Genomic DNA, 22,197 nt, shown 5'->3' on the forward strand with positions numbered 1-22,197 from the left:
TATCCTTAAATGAGATCAGTAAACGGTACACAGGTCCCTTTGATGTTGTCGGCCAATATTCCATTGGCAGCCTGAAACAGATGGAGTTGATCCGATACGGATCCGTGGAAGTGTACCAGGCTGCACTGATCAAAATGTTGTTCCAGGGAACACAGGAACTTGGTAAGTACTTAGTCTACCATCACCGTTGTAACAAATTTCGTGACGTCGTGAACTGTTTGCACAAAGTAACAACTGTTGCTCAGGCTATGACATTGTTACCCTGCCTCGGAGGTGACTGGGAAGCATTGCCTCCTTTCCTGCGCATTACCATTGATGGGCCGCAGTTGACCTGGAGGGCACCGTCCGTCGCAGTGAATATTTGTAAAATACATTCCGCAGTCAAATCGTACATTGAAGAACGCCTGCTGATGGACATTGACGATTATTGCGGCGCATGTTCAGACTACCACAAGAGGCACTGCCACGTTAATGGATGGCTGCGTACCCAGAAGGCTCTCTTCAGAGGCTTCGGCAAATATCTTGCCTTTCAATATCCCGACTACAAGGTATGGACCAAATACGAGCTACTTGAGGCCATGACGGAGTATGGCAGCACGCTAGGGGTTTAGACATGAAAAAGTATTGAAAAGTAAAAGTGGCTAGCTTAGAGCTGTAATAGGTGGGCAAATGTCGTTCACAGAAGGCATCCATGCATTTGTACCGCCTGTGGTACAGTTCCCGATTTGTCGCTTGCGTTATTCTTTCATGTCACGTTTATATCCACTTTCCCACAGAGAGTCATACAACTTCCATAATCCGAACCCCCTACGAAATACGATAGGTGTCCTCCATTACGAGACTTTATAAGCAGTACCGTCCTTCCTAGAGCATCGCCAATTTTGCTCAGCAAGTCCCCTATCTTCTGTGCCTTTTCTCCTTGGCCCCATTTCCCTTTGAAATACAGACCATATCTACTGCGAATGAAAGACCGAATTGAACGCCATAATTCTAGATTCCCACCTCATTTGCACTGCTGCACCACGCGACGCTGGCCCGTGGTAACCCCCTTGCTGTTTCGCCTTAGCCCTGTGCCTGAATTACAACTCTCTTTGTTGCAATCTTCATGTAATGTTGGTGCTTTTCTTACCTCAATTTCCCACTTTCGTTTTCTTCTTTCATTTCTTCTCCATCTCCATTGCCGGTTAGCGTCCACATCCATTGTATTGGATGCCGACATAGCACCGTGAAGAAATGAATGACTATAATACATTACTAGTAGGTATCCTTTAAGCCTCGCACTGGTTTCTGTGGCCGGAACATTCCTACGTTATAGACGGCAGTATTCTGTCTTTGCGATTGCATCACGTGATCTGATTGATTCTTATAAAATTTGGAGGCCGTCAATGTACGTTGTTTCATCTTTTGACAAGAAAGGATTTTACGATACAGTAGTAGGGAGGTTTTGTCCCACGTAACGGATACGAGAACGGGTGATACAGGTAAAGTTCATGCAATGGACCCACGTTCGCAATGCTGTTTTTAGTCACACGGAGCAAACAAAGGCATGAAGCCAAAGGCCCAAACTTGGTCAAAGACGAAGCTTCGAAGCTCATCGAATATGTTGTTCGTGCTACCGAAACTTCTTCAGCTGAGCACACTCACAGCTTGCACAATGCGCTCCATTATGATTTTCACCCACGTTCTGGCGGAACGTGGGTGAGCATCCATACACGGTACGTCGTGAATCAGAAAACGACTGTACGTGGGTCACTGAGTATCGAGTGGTACACACACATAAAGTACACATGGATTATGTGGGACTAAACCTCCCTATTGCCGTGTGTAATGAGACGACTGGGATTGTAAAACACAACCAAACTCAGTCAAGCAGGTAGAACACTGGAATCAGTCATGAGCATGAGACTAGGAAATCTAGCTAACGTCGCTGCCAGCGAGCTGTGGTTTTACTGTCAGTGCTGCTATTAGACCTCCGGCTGCTCCAGTGTATCCTATACACACGTGGAAACCCGTATTGAGCGATCCTTTCGGTGAGAATGCGTACATATACTGCTACTAGTACCTACAACTACCAAAAGGTAAACTACGCCTTGAGTAATCCTGTCCAGCTCAGGCAGTATTGTTCTGGATTTGATGGACGACTGAAACATGTAAATTGTTTTCGTAAAGCAAGTTTGAAATGGATGAATGCTGATATTTTCCGTGATGAAGAGGACAAGCTGAATTGAAATGCCATTACTTTATTCGATACGTAACAATGGTTGATTATTATGGTGGTGAACACCCACCTGGCGATATGTAGGTAACTACACGCCTGTCCACACACGCTCTCTAAGCCCGGCCAGAGGTCTTCTCCTTCTCACCACAACCACCACCATCAGTTCGCGCTTGGCGCCTAGTCAATGCATGGTTAGGACGAAATGTAAGTCGCAATCGAGCTACATTGTATATCGTTGCTGGGTCACCTTATATGTGCCACGTGTGACCTGATGTACCAGCCTGCTATGTCAGATACCGCTACCCAGGCGCCATGCGCAAACTGATGGTGGTGGTGGTGGTAGTGGTGGTGAGAAGGAGAGCTCTGTGCCAGAATAACTTTGCAGCCTGGAGAGCGTGTGTGGGCAGGCGTGTATTTACCGCCATATTGTCGAGTTTGTGTTTACCACCATAATAATCAACCATAAGTACAGCTGCAGACTGCAGTGGTGTCATCAAATTCATTGACACGTGACAATGATAAGACTAACGTGAAAAAGTGTAAAAGAAGAAGAGCGAAAGAACAAGGAAACCAACCGAAGTTTGAGAACTTATTACAGAATGTAACTCGGATGGTGAGCAAATTTAATTATTGTGAAAAGAAGAAGGATAAAATGTTACAAGTTATGACTAACTGCCCACCAACGTTTCCAGATCTTATACAGTCAGCGTTGCGCTTTCCTTTCCTTCCCCTCTTGTACCTTTCCGAACCTGAGCTTTCCAAGTTGAAAGGTTGTTGGTTTGCGCCTTGGAGAAGTGTTTGAGCTAGGTGTCAGGTCGCCGAATGTCTCAGTTCTCCTTGTCAGTTTTGTGCCATTTTGTCGCATTCGCTGACTGTACAAGATCTGGTTACGTTGGTGGACAGTTCGTCATAACTCGTAACATTTTGTCCTTCTTCTTTTCACAACTTATTACAGCATTAAAATATCAAGAAGTTGGTTGCTCCAACGAGGAGCACACGCTTCTTGCCGAACTTGACACTTGACTGACTCACGACTGCCATCCGGAGCACACCAGGAGCACGTCGCACCTTCCGCTCGGCAAACCTGAAAGAAAGCACCACTCCCTGCTCAATACACAGTGTTTCGGGGAATTCACCCCTCATCAGTTGAGCTTGAGTAGGCTGAGGAAGATTGTGCCTGAAAAGCACCACTTATATACTGCTCTCCAGGCCAAACCATCACCAGGAATACAAACTTACAGAGACGCTTTGTTTCCAGCGCGACAAACACCTCGTGAAGCCCCAGGTAGCAGCGTGAGTCAGAGTCGCTCATGGAGTTGTGCTAAACAGACGTTGAGAGCCAGTATAGCTATTCACAACGCTGTCACCTCCAACAACTAGTCGCACGTCCGCGTGAGGGACAACAATACGAACTTAGAAGTTGCGACTTCGGCGGTAATGTCATGAAGTAGTCTAAGATTAAAATATCAAATTAAGAAAAAGAAGAAAGAACGAACAAATTATGCGTTTTAAACCAACAATACACCAAGAAAACGAGATAGAACAACATCAGATAGTGCGACAACAAAGCACAAAACTGACAAAGATATTGAGACATTCAACAACCTACTTTCCTCGCCCTCTTTGGACCTTTGCTAACCCGAGCCTTCCAGGTTGGACGGTTGCTGTTTTTCGCCTCGTAGATATTTTGAAGCTAGGTGCCAGGGCGTTGAGTGTCTCAATATCCCTGTCATGTCATGGTCCTGTCTTCTTTCTTAAATAAAAGTATGAATGGCGAAGACATAACCGCGCCACCTTGCAAAGATAGAATGTAAGTGTGACAAATATACATGAAAATTTTAAAAGTGCAGAAACAACTCATGAACAAGTGGAGTGGATTTATGAAAATGACCTAAGTGCAACAACATGTTCTTTTTCCTTACACAGACTAGGCTTACGCGAGTAGGCCTCGGCGGGTAATGCTAGCATTGTAACTGGCATTACGAGCATCGGTTTGAGAACTAGCAATGCTCCAGCATTGTACCCGGATTTGGAGCCAAAACAAGCATTAGCGCCCAAAAGTGTCATTTTCTCACTTCATCATGAGTGTGCATTACTCAATAAAACAGGAGCTCTACAATGTAACGTACACACTGTACTTTGTACCAGCGGCTTTTGCAAGTTTTGCTTAAGTTAGCCCGCGACCTCGCAACATGCGTCTCTTGTTGCGAATCTTAGTGGCAGCTGCTAGGTATAGACGTAACACGTTGATGCCATCATGGGAAACGGAAAGAAACCTTGTCTTTCATATTCACAGAGTCATGCAGTGCTGGCTTGCTTGCACCATGAGTACATCAAATGGAAATGTGTTGGAAGTCTCTGATTCTTCGGAGGAAGAGAGTGAGGAAGATGAGTACGAGACAGAGGAGGATAATAAGGAAGACGAGAACGAGGCAGAGGAGGAGGATGAGCCCGGTGAGGCATGCGCACGACTGCCCAAAGCCAAAGGAGCAAGCATATCTAGGGTTAGTAACATTCCTACTATTGTGACAGTGTGTTCACTGGGTGCCAGTATTATGCCCCATTGTGTTGCTAATGGATTGCTGCAATGAATCACCAAGTCTTGGTGTCTGGACTGATTACCTATACTCATGCACTAGTTGCCCACGGTGCTGATTGACTCATTCCACGAAGTGGTACGTTGACTTATATTGTACTTTTTCATACCACACAATATATTAAATTTCCAAAATAGCATTCCGTAGGCACCCTCAAAGTACTTTGAAGACTGTCGACGTAGGGTTCTGATTTACTGTTATTCACTGCTGGCTCATGATAGCAACTTCAGTTCTACATCATTTTGAAATAGCATCACCATTATAATCTACTTTCAAAGTACTAGGTACTGCCAAGAGCAGTATTCCGTGCAGTGTGACTTACATTATGACACAATGCCATATGAGTGGTTCACATTGCCTTTTCAACTAGCATTACAAGTCCAAATTAGCATTCTAACGAGCATTATATGACCGAATAACTAGCAATGCTGAAAGCATTTTGAGCTGAAATAACTAGCATTACCCGCCGAGGTCTAACGACGGCAGTGGTTTTGGAGGGAACACTTGAAAGGACGTGACTTCTTCTGTCAAGTAAACTGTCCGCCATTGAAGTAGAATATGGCACTAAAGTCGGCGCGCTGTTCACTGCAATCAAGCTACACTACTTGCGGAGACGATCAGTTTTGCAACCTTAACCATAACGCACCTCTTACTATTCTGACTGCGCAGAGATATGCAAATAGCCAGTTACCGTATTATCTCTAATATAAGCACAGTCTCCAATAATAGCACGTCTCCAATAATAGAACACCTTGGGGCGGGATTCAAAAAATAAAGTGCTCAGTCTCCATTATAAGCACACTGTGCAAATTCTTTATCTGTACCGGCGAAAAAACCCTGAAATGTGTGTGTCTGACATAGGCCTTTCCCAAATCCAGCTGGACATTGAATGTTGCTTGACCGTCTTTGCTCAACACCTTTCTGCCAGCACTAAAGACCATCTCTTTGGACTCTATGGGAGAGCGGCGCGTGTTTGTCGTTCCCCTGTTAAGCAGTTCTGAATCTAAAGTCGTCAGAACATCACTTCCTACATACATACCTTTGTTCACATTTCATTACTATAATAATTGGAAAGCTAGCCCTTTTTATAGCCGGCTTTTTCCCTTCGTCTTGCAGTGCACGTTTCTCTCGTGGCACAGTGACTCATAACATGCATGGGAATTAAATTATTGTATCAATCCTAGAGGGTTAATCCTATTGAGCCTTGATCCTAGAGGGTGGTAGCGTTCCTGCGGAAAACTCGGCCGGCCTCCAGCAGAGTCTCAAACGAACCGTGATCTTTTTTCAAATTATCCAAGATTTTTAAACAGTTAGGATATAATTCGTTCTCTTCGCGAGCCTCATTGCTTTGCAGTGCTCTACCAGCTATATACTAGTCTTAAAACATGCCAGGATTCTTCAGATTTTGCTGCTCAGCTTTCGCATATCCTAGCGGTTCCAACAAGTCCGAAGCAGGTGAGGTGGCGGTAGAGCGCAGCTCCCGCGGGGGACGTTGAGTCAGTTGGGCACCAGTGCTGGTGCTTACAGTTGAAGTCTCCAGTCAGTATGACGTGGTACGAGGACATGGGGATAGTGACCAGGGCATCGGTGAGCATGTTACAGAAGTGATTTATCTCTGTGCTTTTGGCAGAGGGTGGGCGATAGGCACTACAGACAATAATAGGCTTTGGGGAGCCGGAACAAGGTTTAAGCTCCACCCACACTGTTTCACAGGTAGGGCGACTGAGGTCGTTGTGAAGTTGGATACAACTGAAACGATGATCACGAACGAGAATAGCGACTCCACCATATCCCCTGGAGGCGGTACCAGACTTGTTTTCGTTAGGAGGTCGATCACGCCGAAAGGTGGTGTATCCAGAGATACTAAGAGCGACACTTGGAGCTAACCAGTTTTCACTGAGGCAGATAATGTCAGGTCTGTGGATCTCGGCAATAGCCGACAATTCTGCGGATTTGTTGAGAACGGAGCGGCAGTTAACTTAATGGAGAACAAGTTTAGCTTTTCCTGGCAGCGCGGGTAGTAGGGCCGAGCCAGTGGATTTAGGTGGGAATTGGCCATCATTCGCTAGCTGTTGCGACATCGTTTGTGCTGGTGCCATAGCTGTCACTTTTGAAGCGCCAGGGTCGGATGGTGTGGGAAAGCATGTCAGCCCAGAATGCCTTATTGGCTACTTTCTCCTCGTCGGCTGCCTCCACAGTCACGCGTGCATATGCAGTCCTGAAGTAGGCTGATGCATAGACGACGCATTGCACTATGTCGACCCCATGATCGGCGCACCATTTAGCAATAGATGATGCGGAGCAGTGAGGTTGCACGTTCCCAATGTAAAAGACCTTATGCTTTGCCTGGGGTGCTGCCGTCAACTCAGCAACATGGCCACCGGCGGGGGGTGTTGGCGCCAAAATCCGTGTGGGCGCTACGGATTTTTTCCGGGCGTGCTCCATACGATTTTTCGGCACGGAGAATCCGTGTGGACTGGCTTTCACACGAACCATGTTTCTATGGAGATTTTGCGTCATCGGGTGCAGAAAGATTTTTCGCGTACAAATTTGGTACGAGAAACATGGATTTTCCGCGGGAAGTTTTGATTTCGGTACAAATTTTCAAAATACAAAGGCATAGCGCGGGAATGTGACGTGTTTGCGATCGTAACCTAGGCAATGACGGCAAACACATAAGTTCCGTACTCCGGAACATTTCACTGCTCGAAAACGACGTATAAAAAATCCGTAGCGCCTCTACGGATTTTGGCACGAAAAATCGTACTCCGGAACCTCCCTAATACTGTCAAATGCCGTGGAAACCCGCTACCAGCAGTTCCCCATGCGAAGTATCTGGGCATCACGATAGACGAGCACGTTCGATTTGACGAACACGTTAACAATGCTGTGAAGAAGGCCTCGCAGAAGGTGGGAGCACTATGGAGAGCCCGCCGTTGCCTTACAAGAAAGTCCAGAGAGCAGTACGTGAAATCCGTTGTGATGCCAGATTTGCTCTACAGGTCCGTGGCGTTCTCTGGGGTCCCGCCTTCAGGTCCAGCAAAACCGTGCGGCACGCGCCATATTCGGCCTGCCACCTCGCACAAGCGCCCAACCTCTGCTTGCTCGCCTGCAACTGTATGGCATCGAAGAGCTCCACAAGCAAAAGACCCTTATTATGATCTGGCGTTGCTCGAATGGTCGGGCAAGCAATGCACTGCAAGCCCTTTACTTCTGGAGCATCCCAGTACTCGAACAACGCGCCCGCAACGCAGCTTCGGCGTTCGAGTGCCCAAATCTGCCTCCAAAGCCGGCCACGACCGTCCAACCGCTCGCGGGTCCATTTTATGGAACACCCTGCCATCCGACGTGCGTGGTATTACCCAGTACCACCAGTTCAAACAAGCCTGCCTCCCTTTCTGTCTTGCTAGCAGTAGCACCCACTACTGAACACAACAGGAATCTTTGAACGTTTGCGGTACTCCACAGTACCAGTCATGTGCTGTTTACCGCCTCCCCGTTGTTGTATTCTAACGTTAACGTTATTCATTGACAGAGCGTTCTTTGCTTTGTACTACACCCTGCTATCATTAAATTTTTAGGCTAACTACAATATTTTACTGTTTCCATTCGCTTCCATGTAATTGGGCGACACCGCCCGTTTGGTTCTGCGAATTCAAATAAAAATGTACCTACCTACCAGATGGCTTCTTGGTCAGACTAAACAAGTGCTGAAAGCAGTATTTTTTTTAACTAAGATCTTCAAGTGTTGTGATTATTGTGAGGTTTTGTGTGAAATTTTAATTTTCGGCTTTCACATTTCGTTAATTTCTTACTTTTTAGACGGGGTCCATGGACTAGAACACAATAACTTTTTTTAGAAAACTGCCATAAAGCAGTTTTTATTGCTATAATGACGCATAGCGCTTGACCCGGGTTGAAATTTCGCTCCCAGGGATTGAAATCAACCAGTGTCAACAAAATCGTACAAACGTACTTCTGTGCGTATCTCGCGCCAGGTCTGAACGGCACTGCAGATGCAAATTTCGCGCGAACGGATTCACGTGACCATACAGGACTGTAGAAGTTTGGGTTTTTTTGGACAAGCCTTGAGCCTCTTGTACGGGCAAAATAACACATTTTGTGAAGAATCAACACAATTACATAAAACGAATCATCAGATACAGAGTCTGTCACTCAGTAAGATCACTGCAGGTTCACTGGATGCGTGCCTCCGCCGCCACTAGCACAGCAGGGGACTCAGGCACGGCAGGAGCAAACATGCTCCTTGAGCCACGCAGGCACATAGCACCACAACGCACCAGGGCAAACCCAAGGCGGCAGCGCAGCAAGAAGATAATCTGCCCGTATGGCTCCTTACTCTTCTCAGCCAGGAGAGAGGCGACCCGCGTGAAAAGAGCATTGGCATGCTTGCCATAGCCACCAGAGGCAGAAAGCACAACGGGCACGAAGGAGGCATGCTCAACTTCACGTACTCGCTCTTCGTACTTCCGGCGCTTTTCCTGTTCATGGCGTCTGTAGCTAGCAGCGAGGGAGGTGGCACGATTCGAAGACGCAAAAGGGTTGAACACCGGTACATCAATAAAGATGCGCTTGAATCGGCCACCCCACACACCACTAGCCGCAACGTCCAGCCGAGCTTGCTCCTCCGTGACAGCTGTGCGATGGCGGAAGGCCTCTCCGGTGACGGGCTGAAGGTGGGGTTCCACTGACACGTTGTGAGCGACCTGCCTTAGAGCTCTGGCGGTGATGTACCTCACCTCGTTATGTCGCAGCGTCGGGAAGCCACCAAACGGGAACGACAGGGCGTGACTCACACTCAGCGGCTTACTGCACACGCAGAGGCTTGGGAGCCGAGGAGGTGTCCAGCCGTACCGGAGGCACAGGCCATCCCGGAAATCTCCCTTGCTGAGTGTGAAACCATGGCGGCTGAGGGGGCGGCAGGTCAGCCAGCTGGATGCACCCTTTTCTGGGGCCAGGTCGAGAACAGGGGCCAGCTCCCGGTGATCCGAGCGAAGGGCGTCAGCCATAGACTTGAACGCGCTCCGCTTCTCGGCCCGAGCCGTCGCCTTGACCGTCCTGAGCTGAGTCAGAGAGTCGCCAAGAGACGACTCCTGCTCCAGCAGGCGAGACACGAGGCTAGCCGTGATCCTTCGGGATGAGGTGTACTGTTCAGCCACTGAACAAGGGTCTGCCATACCCAGTCCTCCATGCCGGCAAGGCAGAGAGAGTAGGGAGCGAACAGTTGTCCCAGGTGGAGTTTGACCCGTGATGGCCGGGATGAGCCGACCGCTGATTGCGTGTTCCAGCGGTTCAAGTAGGGACGGCGGGATGGAGGAGGTCCGGCACAGGAAGGACCACTTGTTTTGCAGGCCCTGTGTGAAGGCGGAGTAGGCGGCCTGTGGCTGCGATGCAGCGATGGTCGTGAGCTGCGCAACTTCCTCACACCAGGTGGCGACCTTGGACTGGACAAATTGTTCTATAAACTCATCCGTGCCCAAAGGTGCACCAAGGTGGCGGCAACCATCACACGTGACCTGCACACCGGTTCCCTCGAACATCTCGATAGCAGCTGCGTACCTGGAGGGCTTGACCAGGAGGAGTGACTTCTGGGCATTGCAGTGGTAGCCATACCCGGGACCGTGGCTGACCAGATTGTCCCACCATTGGCGAACAGGCGTTAGCTTGCCACCGGCTGCAGCATCGTTCGCATACCAGCCCTGTTTCGCACCAGGCACTGCAACTTTCTTGATGAGCGGGAGGACTCCAAGCGCATATACGGGCATGGCCAGAGGGTCACCCTGAGTGGTACCCTCGCACGATAGCAAGCACTCTCCATCAACGAATAGGCGGGATGTGGACTTTTGGCGGCATATCAGTATTTGACCCGGGTCAACTGTCTTCATGTAAACGCTCACCTCTTTTGTCTATCGTACAGACTTTCAACCCGGGCTGAACTCGACCCGGGTTGAAATTTCTTATGCAAACACAGCCTTGGTCAGTGCAAGCTGGGGACGCTACGGGTACGGGATTTGTGGACTGCATTCTCTCTACTACATGCACTCCCTTCAGTTGAGCAACTTCTACTTGCAAGGAGACAATGGCGTCTGTCTTGCTCGTTCGAAGACATTCTATTTCTGCAGCCATACCTTTTATAGTCTCGTTAAGCAGCTGGAAAGTGGAGAGCAGGTTGCTTACCATTTGGTCTGGTGACTCCCGTATTCCTAGTCCTTCCTTGCGAAGGGCAACAACCAAGTCTTGTCGGCCCATTGTCTCTGCTTTGGTCAGTCCTAGGCCTCAGCGGCTAATGCTAGTTTTTTTGGGCAAAAATGGTTTTGGCGATGCTAGTTATTTTGGTTGCTAATGCTAGGTTGAGTGCTCGTTTGCAGCATTAATGCTAGTTTCAGCACCAATAAAAAGGAAAGAAAATATTGTACAGAAATACTTTTTCGGATGGTCTTGTGTCTAATTTCATTGTAGACACGATCAGATGAAACAGGGCACCATGGTAAATTAAAGATAGAAATGCGATACTAGTAGTCGATACACGGTGGACAATGTCTGGCAACTATCTTCGTGTCCCATTACGGCTTGGGAACTCACAGCTCATGGCCACGGTTGTACTGGAGCATGAGCTCCACTTCCAGGTGGTCTGTCAGTGTTGAGGCTTGCTGGCTACTCGTTGCTGCTTCAAGGAGCGAGAAAACTCTCTCGGCAGCAGCAGATGATGGCGGCACAGTGATGACGATCCGGGCAGCATTCTGCCACAGCGGCAGTTGAACTTGGTCTCTCCACCAAGAAAGGCGGTCTTGGCCAGGTTGAGTATCAGCAGCAGCAACCTTGTAGGCTGCAAGCTCCACCTTGAGCTGTTGGATAGTGCCATCTTTATCCAGGGGCGGAAAGGCACGGAGACCATCAACTAGAGCGGGAACTGGATTCGTCTTGGCAACGAATATTGGGCAGCACAGCCTGGCAGCCTTGTATGCCAACACATTGGCAAACAGCGGTGAATCCTCATGGTTGAATTTTGTGAGGAAGTAACGAATTGCCGGACGCACGCAACCATTGGCATGCTCTTTCAACTGGTTCTGGCGGCCAACATCGCCGGGTGCAATGTCCTTCACAAGAGCTTCAACATTGGGGTAGACTGCATCTTGGGCAGCAGTAGCCACCTCTTGCAAATGAGTGTATGCATCCACACTCAACATGCCGTCGCCTTCAATGATGTCGGTTTTGCGGACGAATGGTTCCCCAAAATCAACGGTGGCAGCCAGCTCCATACGAAGCATATCACAGCTGTCAGGTGCCGTTTCGTTTTGCAGGATGGAACGGAGGCGGCGACAGGCATTCGGGCTTGATTTACATTCCTCCAAGAAGGGCTGAACATCCCCGAAGTATTTGAGCAGTTGTTCCAGCACTTCCCACAAACTCCACCACCTGGTTGCACTGTGAGACTTCGGTGATACACCTGTCCGTGTCTTCCAAGCGAGTTTAGGGGCATGACTGCGAGAGAAGAGACTGACCCACCATTGGCAGAACTCATCCAGGGCGGGGGTATCAAAGTGGTCTCCAATATTGTTCAAACTGTGGGAAGCGCAAACTACATCCATGGAACTCGGGTACAGCAAGTCTACAACATGCCGCACTGCAACCTTGTTAACAGATGCGCCATCACGTACGAAGGCAACTGGCCTATTGGCAGGTATCTGAAGGAATGTGCTCAGGCAGGCAATAAGTTCTCTGGCCATCTCCGTTCCTCGCATGCTTTTGGCAAGCACATGCATTCTCACCAGGCGTTGCTGGATGCACCATGATGCGTCCACGTAACGAATGATGATGGCGAATGCCTCGCCAAGATGGGTGGTACCGTCGAAAATTACTGCAACATGTTGTGCTTGCTTGATTTCCTCTTTCAGTTTCCCCATCTCCACCTCAAGCAGGAAGGGAACTAGCTGAGCCATATGTGAGCTGTGCGTGAGGTTGAGATTGTTATTAGTAGTTAGTGCGGGGTGGGTTCTGGTGCACTTTTTGACCGTTGACCTTTGGGCCAAATATGGCAGACTGTGTCGGGCTCGTTTGGTCTGGCTCGGGACTCCCCCAGGGTTTGACCTTTGACCTTTGGGTTAAATAAGGCACACTGTGTCGGGCGCGCTTGGTCTGGCCCCGGGACTCCCCCAGGGTTCGACCTTTGGCCCTGCCATGCCATAAATGTCATCATGTTCTTTTCCGTGGCGACCGTGCACTTGTGCACGTTCGTTGTATTCGCACCAGGGAGTAGTAAAATACGTACTACTCCCTGATTTGCACATAGTAGATGTGCAGTGAATGACATATTGCGCATGCGCGCATAAGCACGCGGAGTGTGCGACCTTCAGTGGCCCTGCGGAAAAGACGTATACACAAGGTGGACTAGTACACGTGTCATTGTAGGCTGATAGCCGACCTCATATACGCTGTACGGGGAGATTATTTCCTCAGTATGTTGTAGGCAGTGCTGGAGGTGACGTGACGATGGCGGAGCCAAGTGCAAAACGATCTAGGCAGCCCAGACAGCCCACCTCGAGTGCCGTGCGTGGGTTTTTGAAAAAGTTTTCTTTGCCAGGTTCAGGCACTGATCCTCTCGTCTTTTTCAGCAGCCATCATGACGAGCTCAGACAGGTTCTCCTCGAGGAGCTTCAGTCTCACACTTTCAAGGTGGTTTTAGTTTTGAGGGTGGAGATGACACGAGAGTCGGCCACGGGTAGTACGTCTGCCGTCCCGTTTTTTAGAACTAGACCGGCTCGGATCCTCAGCGAAGGGGATATTGATAGTGCAGTCAAGACGATGGTGGCGAGGATCACTGGTCTTATTGATAAGTGGATGCAGAACGGATCCAACTGGACCGTTTCTCGAGTGAGACAGCTGGATGTATCGACAGCAAAGTACACTCCTCTTCGAGGTGAGTTTCTGTTCATCCGGCAGTGTTTGTTCGAAGCCTGTCGAATTTCTTGTGGAAAGTTGTAGATGTATTGTTTTGTACTAGATGTACAGTTTGTCGTGATTGTTGAGAGGGTGTAGTTGTGATGTGGTGTTACTCTGAGCAAAGCCTTCGTTGTATTTTTGTGGTGTACTGTAGGTGGTGCAGCTGCTATCCCGCCGAAATTAGAAAAAAAGAAGGCCATCATTAACATAAAGAACAACGATGACAGGTGTTTGATGTGGGCGTTGTTGTCAGCGCTGCACCCCGTCGAACAGAATGCTGAGCATGCATCCAAGTACACCCAGTATGTGGAGGATCTGCGGTTCGACGGTGTAATGTTCCCTGCAACGCTCCGTGATGTATCCAAAGTGGAGATACAGAATGGTCTTGCAATCAATGTGTTTGGGTACGAGGGGAATCTGTACCCACTCTATCTCAGCGAGCGACAGGAGACTCCAATCAACCTCCTTCTACATGACAACCACTTCACATGGATAAAAAACTTCAGTCGTGCATGTGAGAATAAGAACAAGCGGGCAACACACTACTGCTTGCGATGCCTCTCCGCACACAAAACAGCAGACTCCCTGCAGCATCACAGCGAGAGATGTCAGGTGATGAAGCCCGTGCCAGTCGTCATGCCCACAGCAAAGGACAGCATCCTCAAATATACAAATTTGAAGCACAGGATGGTGGCTCCATATATCATTTACGCTGATACGGAGGCCATCATTGAGCCGATGGAGGAACAGCATGGCAGCAGCACTGTACGCACAGCCCGTCATGTACCATGCAGCATCAGGTATGTTTTGTTGTTGGTGTTGTTTTTGACTAATGTTTGCTGTACTCATGCCTGCACAGTGCTTCCTGTTATTCCTTCTTGTCTTGTTCTCCCCTAATTGTGTTCGTGTTGTAGTATGTGCATTTTGTGTGATTCCATTTTTTCAAAAAATCACTCATTCTTACTTTCCTTCTTCTTTTATGCTCTTGTAGATATGCTGCCATCCGATCCAACGGTGAAGTCCGTGGCGAGTTTGGCGACTGCAGTGAGAATGCCATTCACAACTTTTTCGACAGTCTCAAAGAGTTGGAAGGCAGTATCCAGGAGGATTTGGCTGATATCAAGCCAATTCGCATGACGGCAGAACTGGAGCTTGAGTTTCAGAACGCAGTCAACTGCTGGATATGTGATGAAGTACTTGGAGAAGATCGTGTTCGTGATCATGATCATCTCACTGGTAAGTATTATAATTTTTTGTTTATTTTTGTTGTTTTGCAGTTGTGTGTAGATATGCGCATGATGTGTATAGTGCATTTTCATGTCTTTGTAGCTGTTTGCATCTGTGTTTTATCATGGTGTATTGAATTGTATTGTCTGTGGTATCACCTTCACTGTAGATGTTTACTATGTTTGTGTATTCCCCTCTTTCTGAATATCTGCACAGACAACTACCGTGGTGCTGCACACTACCAGTGTAATATTCAGCTAAGTATCTACCCAGATCGCCAGATCATTCCGGTTGTGTTTCACAACCTGAAAGGGTACAATGCTCACCACCTCATCGCCCACATTGGTATGACCGAGGTTGAAGAGGTGGAGTACGAGGACTCTAACCAGCGTAAGCGGATTAAGAAGGTTGGTGAGATCAGTGTCATCGCCAACAACATGGAGAAATATATTTCATTCAAGTGGCGTCAGTACCGCTTCATCGACTCCATGGCCTTCTTGAACTCCTCTCTTGACTCGTTGGTGAGCAACATCCCGGAAGATGCGCTCAAGCTTACTCGTACATTGGCCCATCATGACCTTCTCCTGCGTAAGGGTGTCTACCCCTACGAGTACATGGACTCCTTTGCTCGGTTTGATGAGACACAGCTGCCACCTAAATCAGCATTTGAGTCTAGTTTGACTGGAGAAGGTATCAGTGATGCCGACTATGCCCATGCTCAGAACGTATGGCAGGTAAGCAGCTTGTGCCTTCTGTATTGTGCTCTACTTATGACTTTGAATGCTGTTGTGATGTGCTCTACACATTTTTTTTTGTACTCATTGCTCTCTATCTGTGGATGCTTGTGTGCATGTGTGTATGGATGCTTGCGTGTGTGTGTGTGCGTTGTTGTTTAGTTTTTCGTTTTGCAGACATTTGAGTGCAGTACAATGGAGGCCTATCATGACCTCTATTTGCAAACAGATGTCTATCTTCTAGCAGAAGTCTTTGAGCATTTCTGCAAGACGGCATACAAGACGTATGGGTTGAATCCAGCCCATTACCTTACTCTCCCAGGTATGTTCATCAGTCTTTGTTGTTGTCCAATGTATTCTCTCCTTTAGATGGTGTTCTCTGTTAGTATGCTTGTGCTTTCTTGTCGGTGTATTTATATACTTTTTGCATGGTGTATTGACTTTCGTGTTTGTGTTCTGGTGTGTTGTATGGTGTTATGTAGGATATGCATGGGATGCTCTACTACGGTTCACCCCGATTGAACTGCAGCTGCTCACGGATGTAGACATGCATCTGTTTGTCGAAGCCGGTCTACGTGGGGGCATCTCAATGGCGTCGCAGCGGTACGGCAAGGCCAACAACCCAACGATGGATCAGTACAATTCTGCCGAGCCCACATCATACCTGCTATACCTTGATGCCAACAACCTGTATGGCTGGGCTATGTGCCAGAGTATGCCGACATCCGAGTTTGCCTGGTGTGACAAGAACCTGTCCGAGATACTGGCACACCCTGTAGATTCGAGCACTGGGTTCATTGTGGAGTGTGATCTTGAGGTACCCTCTTTGCTGCACCACTACTTCAATGATTATCCACTCGCACCGGAAGTGATGAGAACATTCTCAGATAAGCTATCACCATACCAACAAGCACTTGTGGAGGAGCTCAAAGTGTCAGCCGTAGATGGAGTCAAGTTGACACCCAGTCTCCTACCCAAGTCCAAGTATGTGTTACACTACTGTACACTGCAGCTGTATTCGCGTCTGGGCATGATGGTGACCGCTGTTTACAAGGTGTTGGGATTTCAGCAGAGTGCCTGGATGGCCCCCTACATCAATCTGAACACTGCACTTCGCACGAGGGCTACAACCGACTTTGAGAAGAGCTTTTACAAGGTAAATGCAACCGTTGTGTGCAGTCTTGTATGTTGTTGTTGTTGTTGTTGTTGTTTTTGTCGCATGTATGGTGCAAGTGTGACGTGGAGTATGCTAATTGAAAAATATGCTGATGTGAAGGAATGGCATGATATGATTCTCATGTGTCATGTTTGCCTGTTTGTGTGCTGCGGCTGATGAACAACTCAGTCTTTGGCAAGACGATGGAGAACGTTCGTAATCGAATACGCATCGATCTCTTGCGAGAAGAAAGTGAGGAGCAGGTACTGAGGGCAGTGAGCAAGCCTACATATGTGCGGCACGACATTTTCCCAAACGGGCTTGTCGGAATAGAAAAGCAGCACACTGAGATCAAGCTCAACAAGCCGGTCTATGTGGGTATGTCGATACTAGACCTGTCAAAGGTGCACATGTACTCTTTCTATTACGATGTGCTGAAGGAGCAGTACGGTAGCAGAATCCGGCTGTTGTACACCGACACCGACTCTGTTATTGTGCACATAACCACCGGTGATGTTTATGCAGAGATGGATCTGTCTCTGTATGACACCAGCAACTTTCCCACTGACCATCCTCAGTACACTTCTGTCAATAAGAAAGTGGTTGGCAAATTCAAACATGAGCTTGGTGGGAAATCCATGGTGGAGTTTGTAGGTCTAAGATCGAAGATGTACTCCTACATCGGGCAGGAATCGGCCAAACGGGCCAAGGGTGTGCGGAAGGCAGTCCTGGCAAATACCATCACCCACAAGGACTATGTAGATGCACTGCTCAGTCATCGTGTGTCTGCCAGGCCTATGACGGGTCTCCGATCACATTGCCACACAGTGTATGAGGAGGTAACCACCAAGGTGGCATTGTCTCCATTCGACTGCAAGCGGTATATACTGGATGATGGCATGGCCACACTTGCATATGGTCACAAGGACATTTAATGGGCAGGACCCCACATTGAACATGTTTCATCATTTTCATGCAAAACTCCCCGCCATTCTTCTGTCTAATATTCCTCCTTTCTTGACGTGTGGAGCTGGCTCCAACACTCTACATTTTTGTTAAATATTTCAGGCTTGTTCCTCAATTATATTGCAGGATATAGTGCATTGTGCGGTATAATAATCTTCATCGCATCATAAAATATTACCCTACATACTTTGGTTTGCAGTGTGTGCGCAGCATAGTCCATATATCATCAAATTGATCAAGTTCCGTATCTGCGGGCATATATTTCCCTAGCTTGAGAAAATGCTTATATACTTGCGTAAATTTATGCTCACAATGATGACATAAAAATGAGATTAAAGTCCATATGATGGCCAGTATGAATGTAGTTATGATGCTTGTTCTTTCGGCTGGTGAGGTTTGAGTGGATTTCTCTGCCACCACATTGCTGGCTCCGAACAGCACTGGTGCAAGCAGGAGTAGTTGTTGAGTAAGTTTAACTTTATTCAAACGCCCCTTCACTTTCTCATAGGTTCCGCTGTTGCTCGCAGTTGATGGCTCGGCTGATGGGGTGTCATTGCTTGAGGAGTCCATCTTGATCTTACTGCACCGGGAATTTTTTCTCACATCCATTCAACCATTAGTATGAGAAAATTTATGGCCAAAAAGGCTGAACGAGGATGAGTCCATACTGAGCGATTTGACCAGTTGAAGTCGTGTGTAAGGGTGTTTTCAAAACTTTGCCAACCTCCTTTTTCCGCCAACCAGGGTGAAACATTGGTGGTCATGTAATCTAAGTGCCAGGTCATGACATGATGTACATAGTGCAATCCCAGTTCCGTTGAATTCTCCATACAGATGTTCGCTAACTCGCTGCTGAATAAGTACAGGGCCACAATTTTAACATGGCTGATACCGTTTTTAAATAGTTCTTTTGCAAATGTAAGAAATTGCGTACGACCCGTTCTGGAGTTGAAACACAGTTGCCGCATCAGCACCTGAAATCTCGATCCACTGCGCCTGACTAAGCGACACACTCGTACCAAAACTCTAGAAAGCCGAGATGGTTTCGACTCCGGCGACGATACACATTGTGGTAGGTCTACATGACCTTGTTCTGCCAGTCGATCAGCAATAACAGCAGAAGCAGATTTCTTGCAGTAGTCTGCATTGTGCACTGCATCATCGTTTCCCTATACTACTATCCTTGGAAATATACCTCATTTCTTTCTGCGATACCCATTGGTTGAACTTTTCGGGGTATCCCTTCCACTTGACCAGCAAACTACCCTCACGTCTTTTCAACACCTTATCGATTCGAAATGTAGCTTGCTCAGTCTTCATGAGCTGCTGTTTGTAGAAGCTTCCTGTGATGGGTTCATCGGCAAGGTCTTTCACTTTGTAGGTGACCGGATAAGTGGGGAGAACCTTACGAATCACAAATACCTCTTCGGTCCAGTTGGGTGTGTATCCCTTCGCAAACATTCTTTTTTCCACTGTAATGCGAACTTTATCTCCGACTTGAAAGACAGGCTCATCCGCAATGGGCTCATACAGTTGCTCAATCGGTTTTCCTAGGGAGGCTTCCATGGGGGTCATCCCAATTGTACGGTGTTTTCTATTGTTGTAGTTGTCGACAAGTTTTTGCAGCACATCGATGTAGACGTTGGTCGAGCGAGCGGTGAAGTGCTTCCACATACGAGATTTTAGCGTTCTGTTGAAACGTTCAACGACGACGGCTTTTCCTTCATTCTCTGTACTGTAACAGGTTTAATCAAACTTGAAAAGTAAGAGGCCTGGTTGAGCGTGCCTCGACCAGTTATATGCAAAATGTGATAGTATACATGTGGCAATGGCGCCAATGAAGGTGCTAATAGACAGGCGTAAGACGCATGAGGTGCGAGGGAGTGTAAAGTTATAGAGAACAGGGAAAACTGTTACATCATCCCCTCCTATGGAGAGGAAGGAGCTTATAACCCAAATGCTCAAGTGGAATAGAGTACAATAAGCGCAAACACGTGCGAGACGAAAAAAGGCTTGAAGTAACACAATAAGACGACTGAAACTCCATGCAAATAAAGTGTAATAAGCTCAACAAATGTGTAAGGTGAAACTAGAAGTTCAACTGCAAAACTCAGCGGGCAGAAGCCAAGGTTTTGTACTTCTGAAGTGGAACAATGTCATTACCAGATTCATCCAACAAATAATGTTCAGGCTCCCAAGTGGCATCAGAGTAGCCTTGCCACTTGACTAGGTACTGAAGCTGATTCTGCCGGCGGCGGTGACTGAGAATGTTCTCCACCACATAGCGGGCATGACCATCAAGGTCCGTGATAGGCGGAGGCGTAGGCTGTCTCCTATTAGGAATAGCGTTCTTCTCGTAGGCACGGAGTGCCGACACATTAAATACCGGGTGACAGCGGCTGGTATGAGGCAACTTGAGCTTGTAGGCATTCGGGCCGACCACATGGGTTATAGGAAAGGGGCCAAACCACTTGGGGCGTAATTTATGGGATGGTCGGTCCCGAGCTTCAGGAGTCAGGAGGAAATCCCGGTAGACCATTACCAAATCTCCCACCTTCAGCTTTCCCTCGACCCTTGTCCGATCTGCATAGAAGGCCTGACGAGCTTGAGCTGCCACTAGCGCATCTTGTGAGATCTTGACCGCGTCTTGTCTTGCTTGCAACCAATCAGCTGAATCTCTGCCTCCTGAATAGGGTTGAGGAAGTCGGGTGGCGCTCTGGGATTTAGACCGTAATTTAAGAAGAACGGTGTGTTTCCTGTAGATGATTGAGTAGCGCTGTTGATAGAAAACTCACAGAGAGGTAGGAGCATATCCCAGTTATCTTGTTTATGATTTACAAAAGCCCTCAGCACATCCTCTACTATTCTGTTTACTCGTTCAGTTAGGCCATCTGTCTGAGGGTGATTGGCAGTACTAAATGCTAGTTTCGTTCCTAAGCGATCAAACAATTCCTGAAAAAATGCTGCCGTAAATCTTGGATCACGATCACATACAATACTAGAACTCAAACCATGAAGTCGAAATACATGTTGAATATACAGATCAGCACTTCCTTTAGCGTCAATAGTAGAGGAAGTAGGTGCTAAATGTACACACTTTGTCAAGCGGTCTACAAATACATATATAGCATCATGACCTTTGTCGGTCCTAGGCAAACCCATGATAAAATCCATCGAGATATCTGCCCACGGCTGACTGGGCACTGGTAAATTCTGCAAGAGACCAGTTTTTAGCTGGCCGCCTTTAACTCGTTGGCAGACGTCACATGACTTGACAAAGGCCTTTACATCCAGTCCCATTCTGGGCCAATAGAAATATCTAGAGAGTCTGAAATAGGTGCGATCTCGACCGGGATGCCCCGCAGTCACACAGTCATGGTATTCTTGAAGCAGGGCGAGTCGGAGTTTGCTACTCTTTGGAATGCATAACCGGTTCTGTGGTGAAGATCTGAGATAAAGATAACCGGGTGTTTCATTTAGAAGGTAACGGTCGTGCAGATTGTCATGGCTTGAATTTTTCAGTCTCCTGATAATGGGAGCAAGATCCTTGTCGCACTTGTAACCGCTGACAATTAACTGCGCTAAGTCTGGATTAATCTCTAGGGTATGCTCTATGGCATTCAACTGAATGTTAGGAGGATAGGATGACCCGCCTATTTCAGAATCACTGAACAGATCTGGACGGCGTGAAAGCGGGTCGGCAATGTTTTTCTTTCCTGGTTTGTGAAAGACCGTAAAGTCATAGTCAGCTAAAAACTCTACCCATCTTGCCTCACGCTTGGTGAGAGTCGGTTTGGTTCGTAAATAGACAACACCCATATTATCAGTCATCAGGTCAAAGTGGCGGAATAGATAGATTCTCCAGCACTTTAATGCAAATACCACAGCCAACGTTTCCCTCTCGGCCGCAGTATAGTTGCGTTCTGCAGCTGACAGTTTCCGACTACAATAGGCTACGGGATGCAAATCCATATCTTCTCCCTGCTGCAGGAGCACACCCGCCACTGCAAAGTCACTTGCGTCAGTTTCTACCATGAAGCTTTTCTCAACATCGGCCAGTTGCAACACTGGCGCCTCGAGTAATGCTGATTTTAGAGACTCAAATGCCTTCTGTCTAGCAGCGCTCCATTCAAAGCGTGAATTTTTTCCGGTGATTTCTTCTAATGGACGAGAGATGGTCGAGTGTCGATCTATGAACCTTCGGAAATAGTTTGCAAAGCCAAGAAACTTCCTCACATCAGTTACTGACGACGGAGTTGGCCATGTTTCCACAGCACTTATCTTCTTGGGATCAGGGGAAATTGATGTGCCGTTGATTTTATGCCCCAAGAAGAGAAC

The 22,197-nt window shown here is 47.7% G+C and overlaps 1 protein-coding gene across 1 annotated transcript; it reads left to right on the top strand.

Annotated features, from left to right (window-relative positions):
* Positions 1–13,638: 13,638 nt before the first annotated feature.
* LOC135827878 (uncharacterized) lies at positions 13,639–17,828 on the top strand. The gene is made up of 6 exons (XM_065340313.1): positions 13,639–13,753; positions 13,931–14,576; positions 14,768–15,737; positions 15,915–16,059; positions 16,220–16,893; positions 17,334–17,828. Exons 1-6 carry the CDS (start codon positions 13,639–13,641, stop codon positions 17,826–17,828), a joined length of 3,045 nt encoding a protein of 1,014 aa, XP_065196385.1.
* The last annotated feature ends 4,369 nt before the right edge of the window (positions 17,829–22,197 follow it).

Source organism: Sycon ciliatum, chromosome 12 (genome assembly GCF_964019385.1).
Source record: "Sycon ciliatum chromosome 12, ocSycCili1.1, whole genome shotgun sequence".
In the NCBI taxonomy this organism is placed as follows: domain Eukaryota; kingdom Metazoa; phylum Porifera; class Calcarea; order Leucosolenida; family Sycettidae; genus Sycon; species Sycon ciliatum.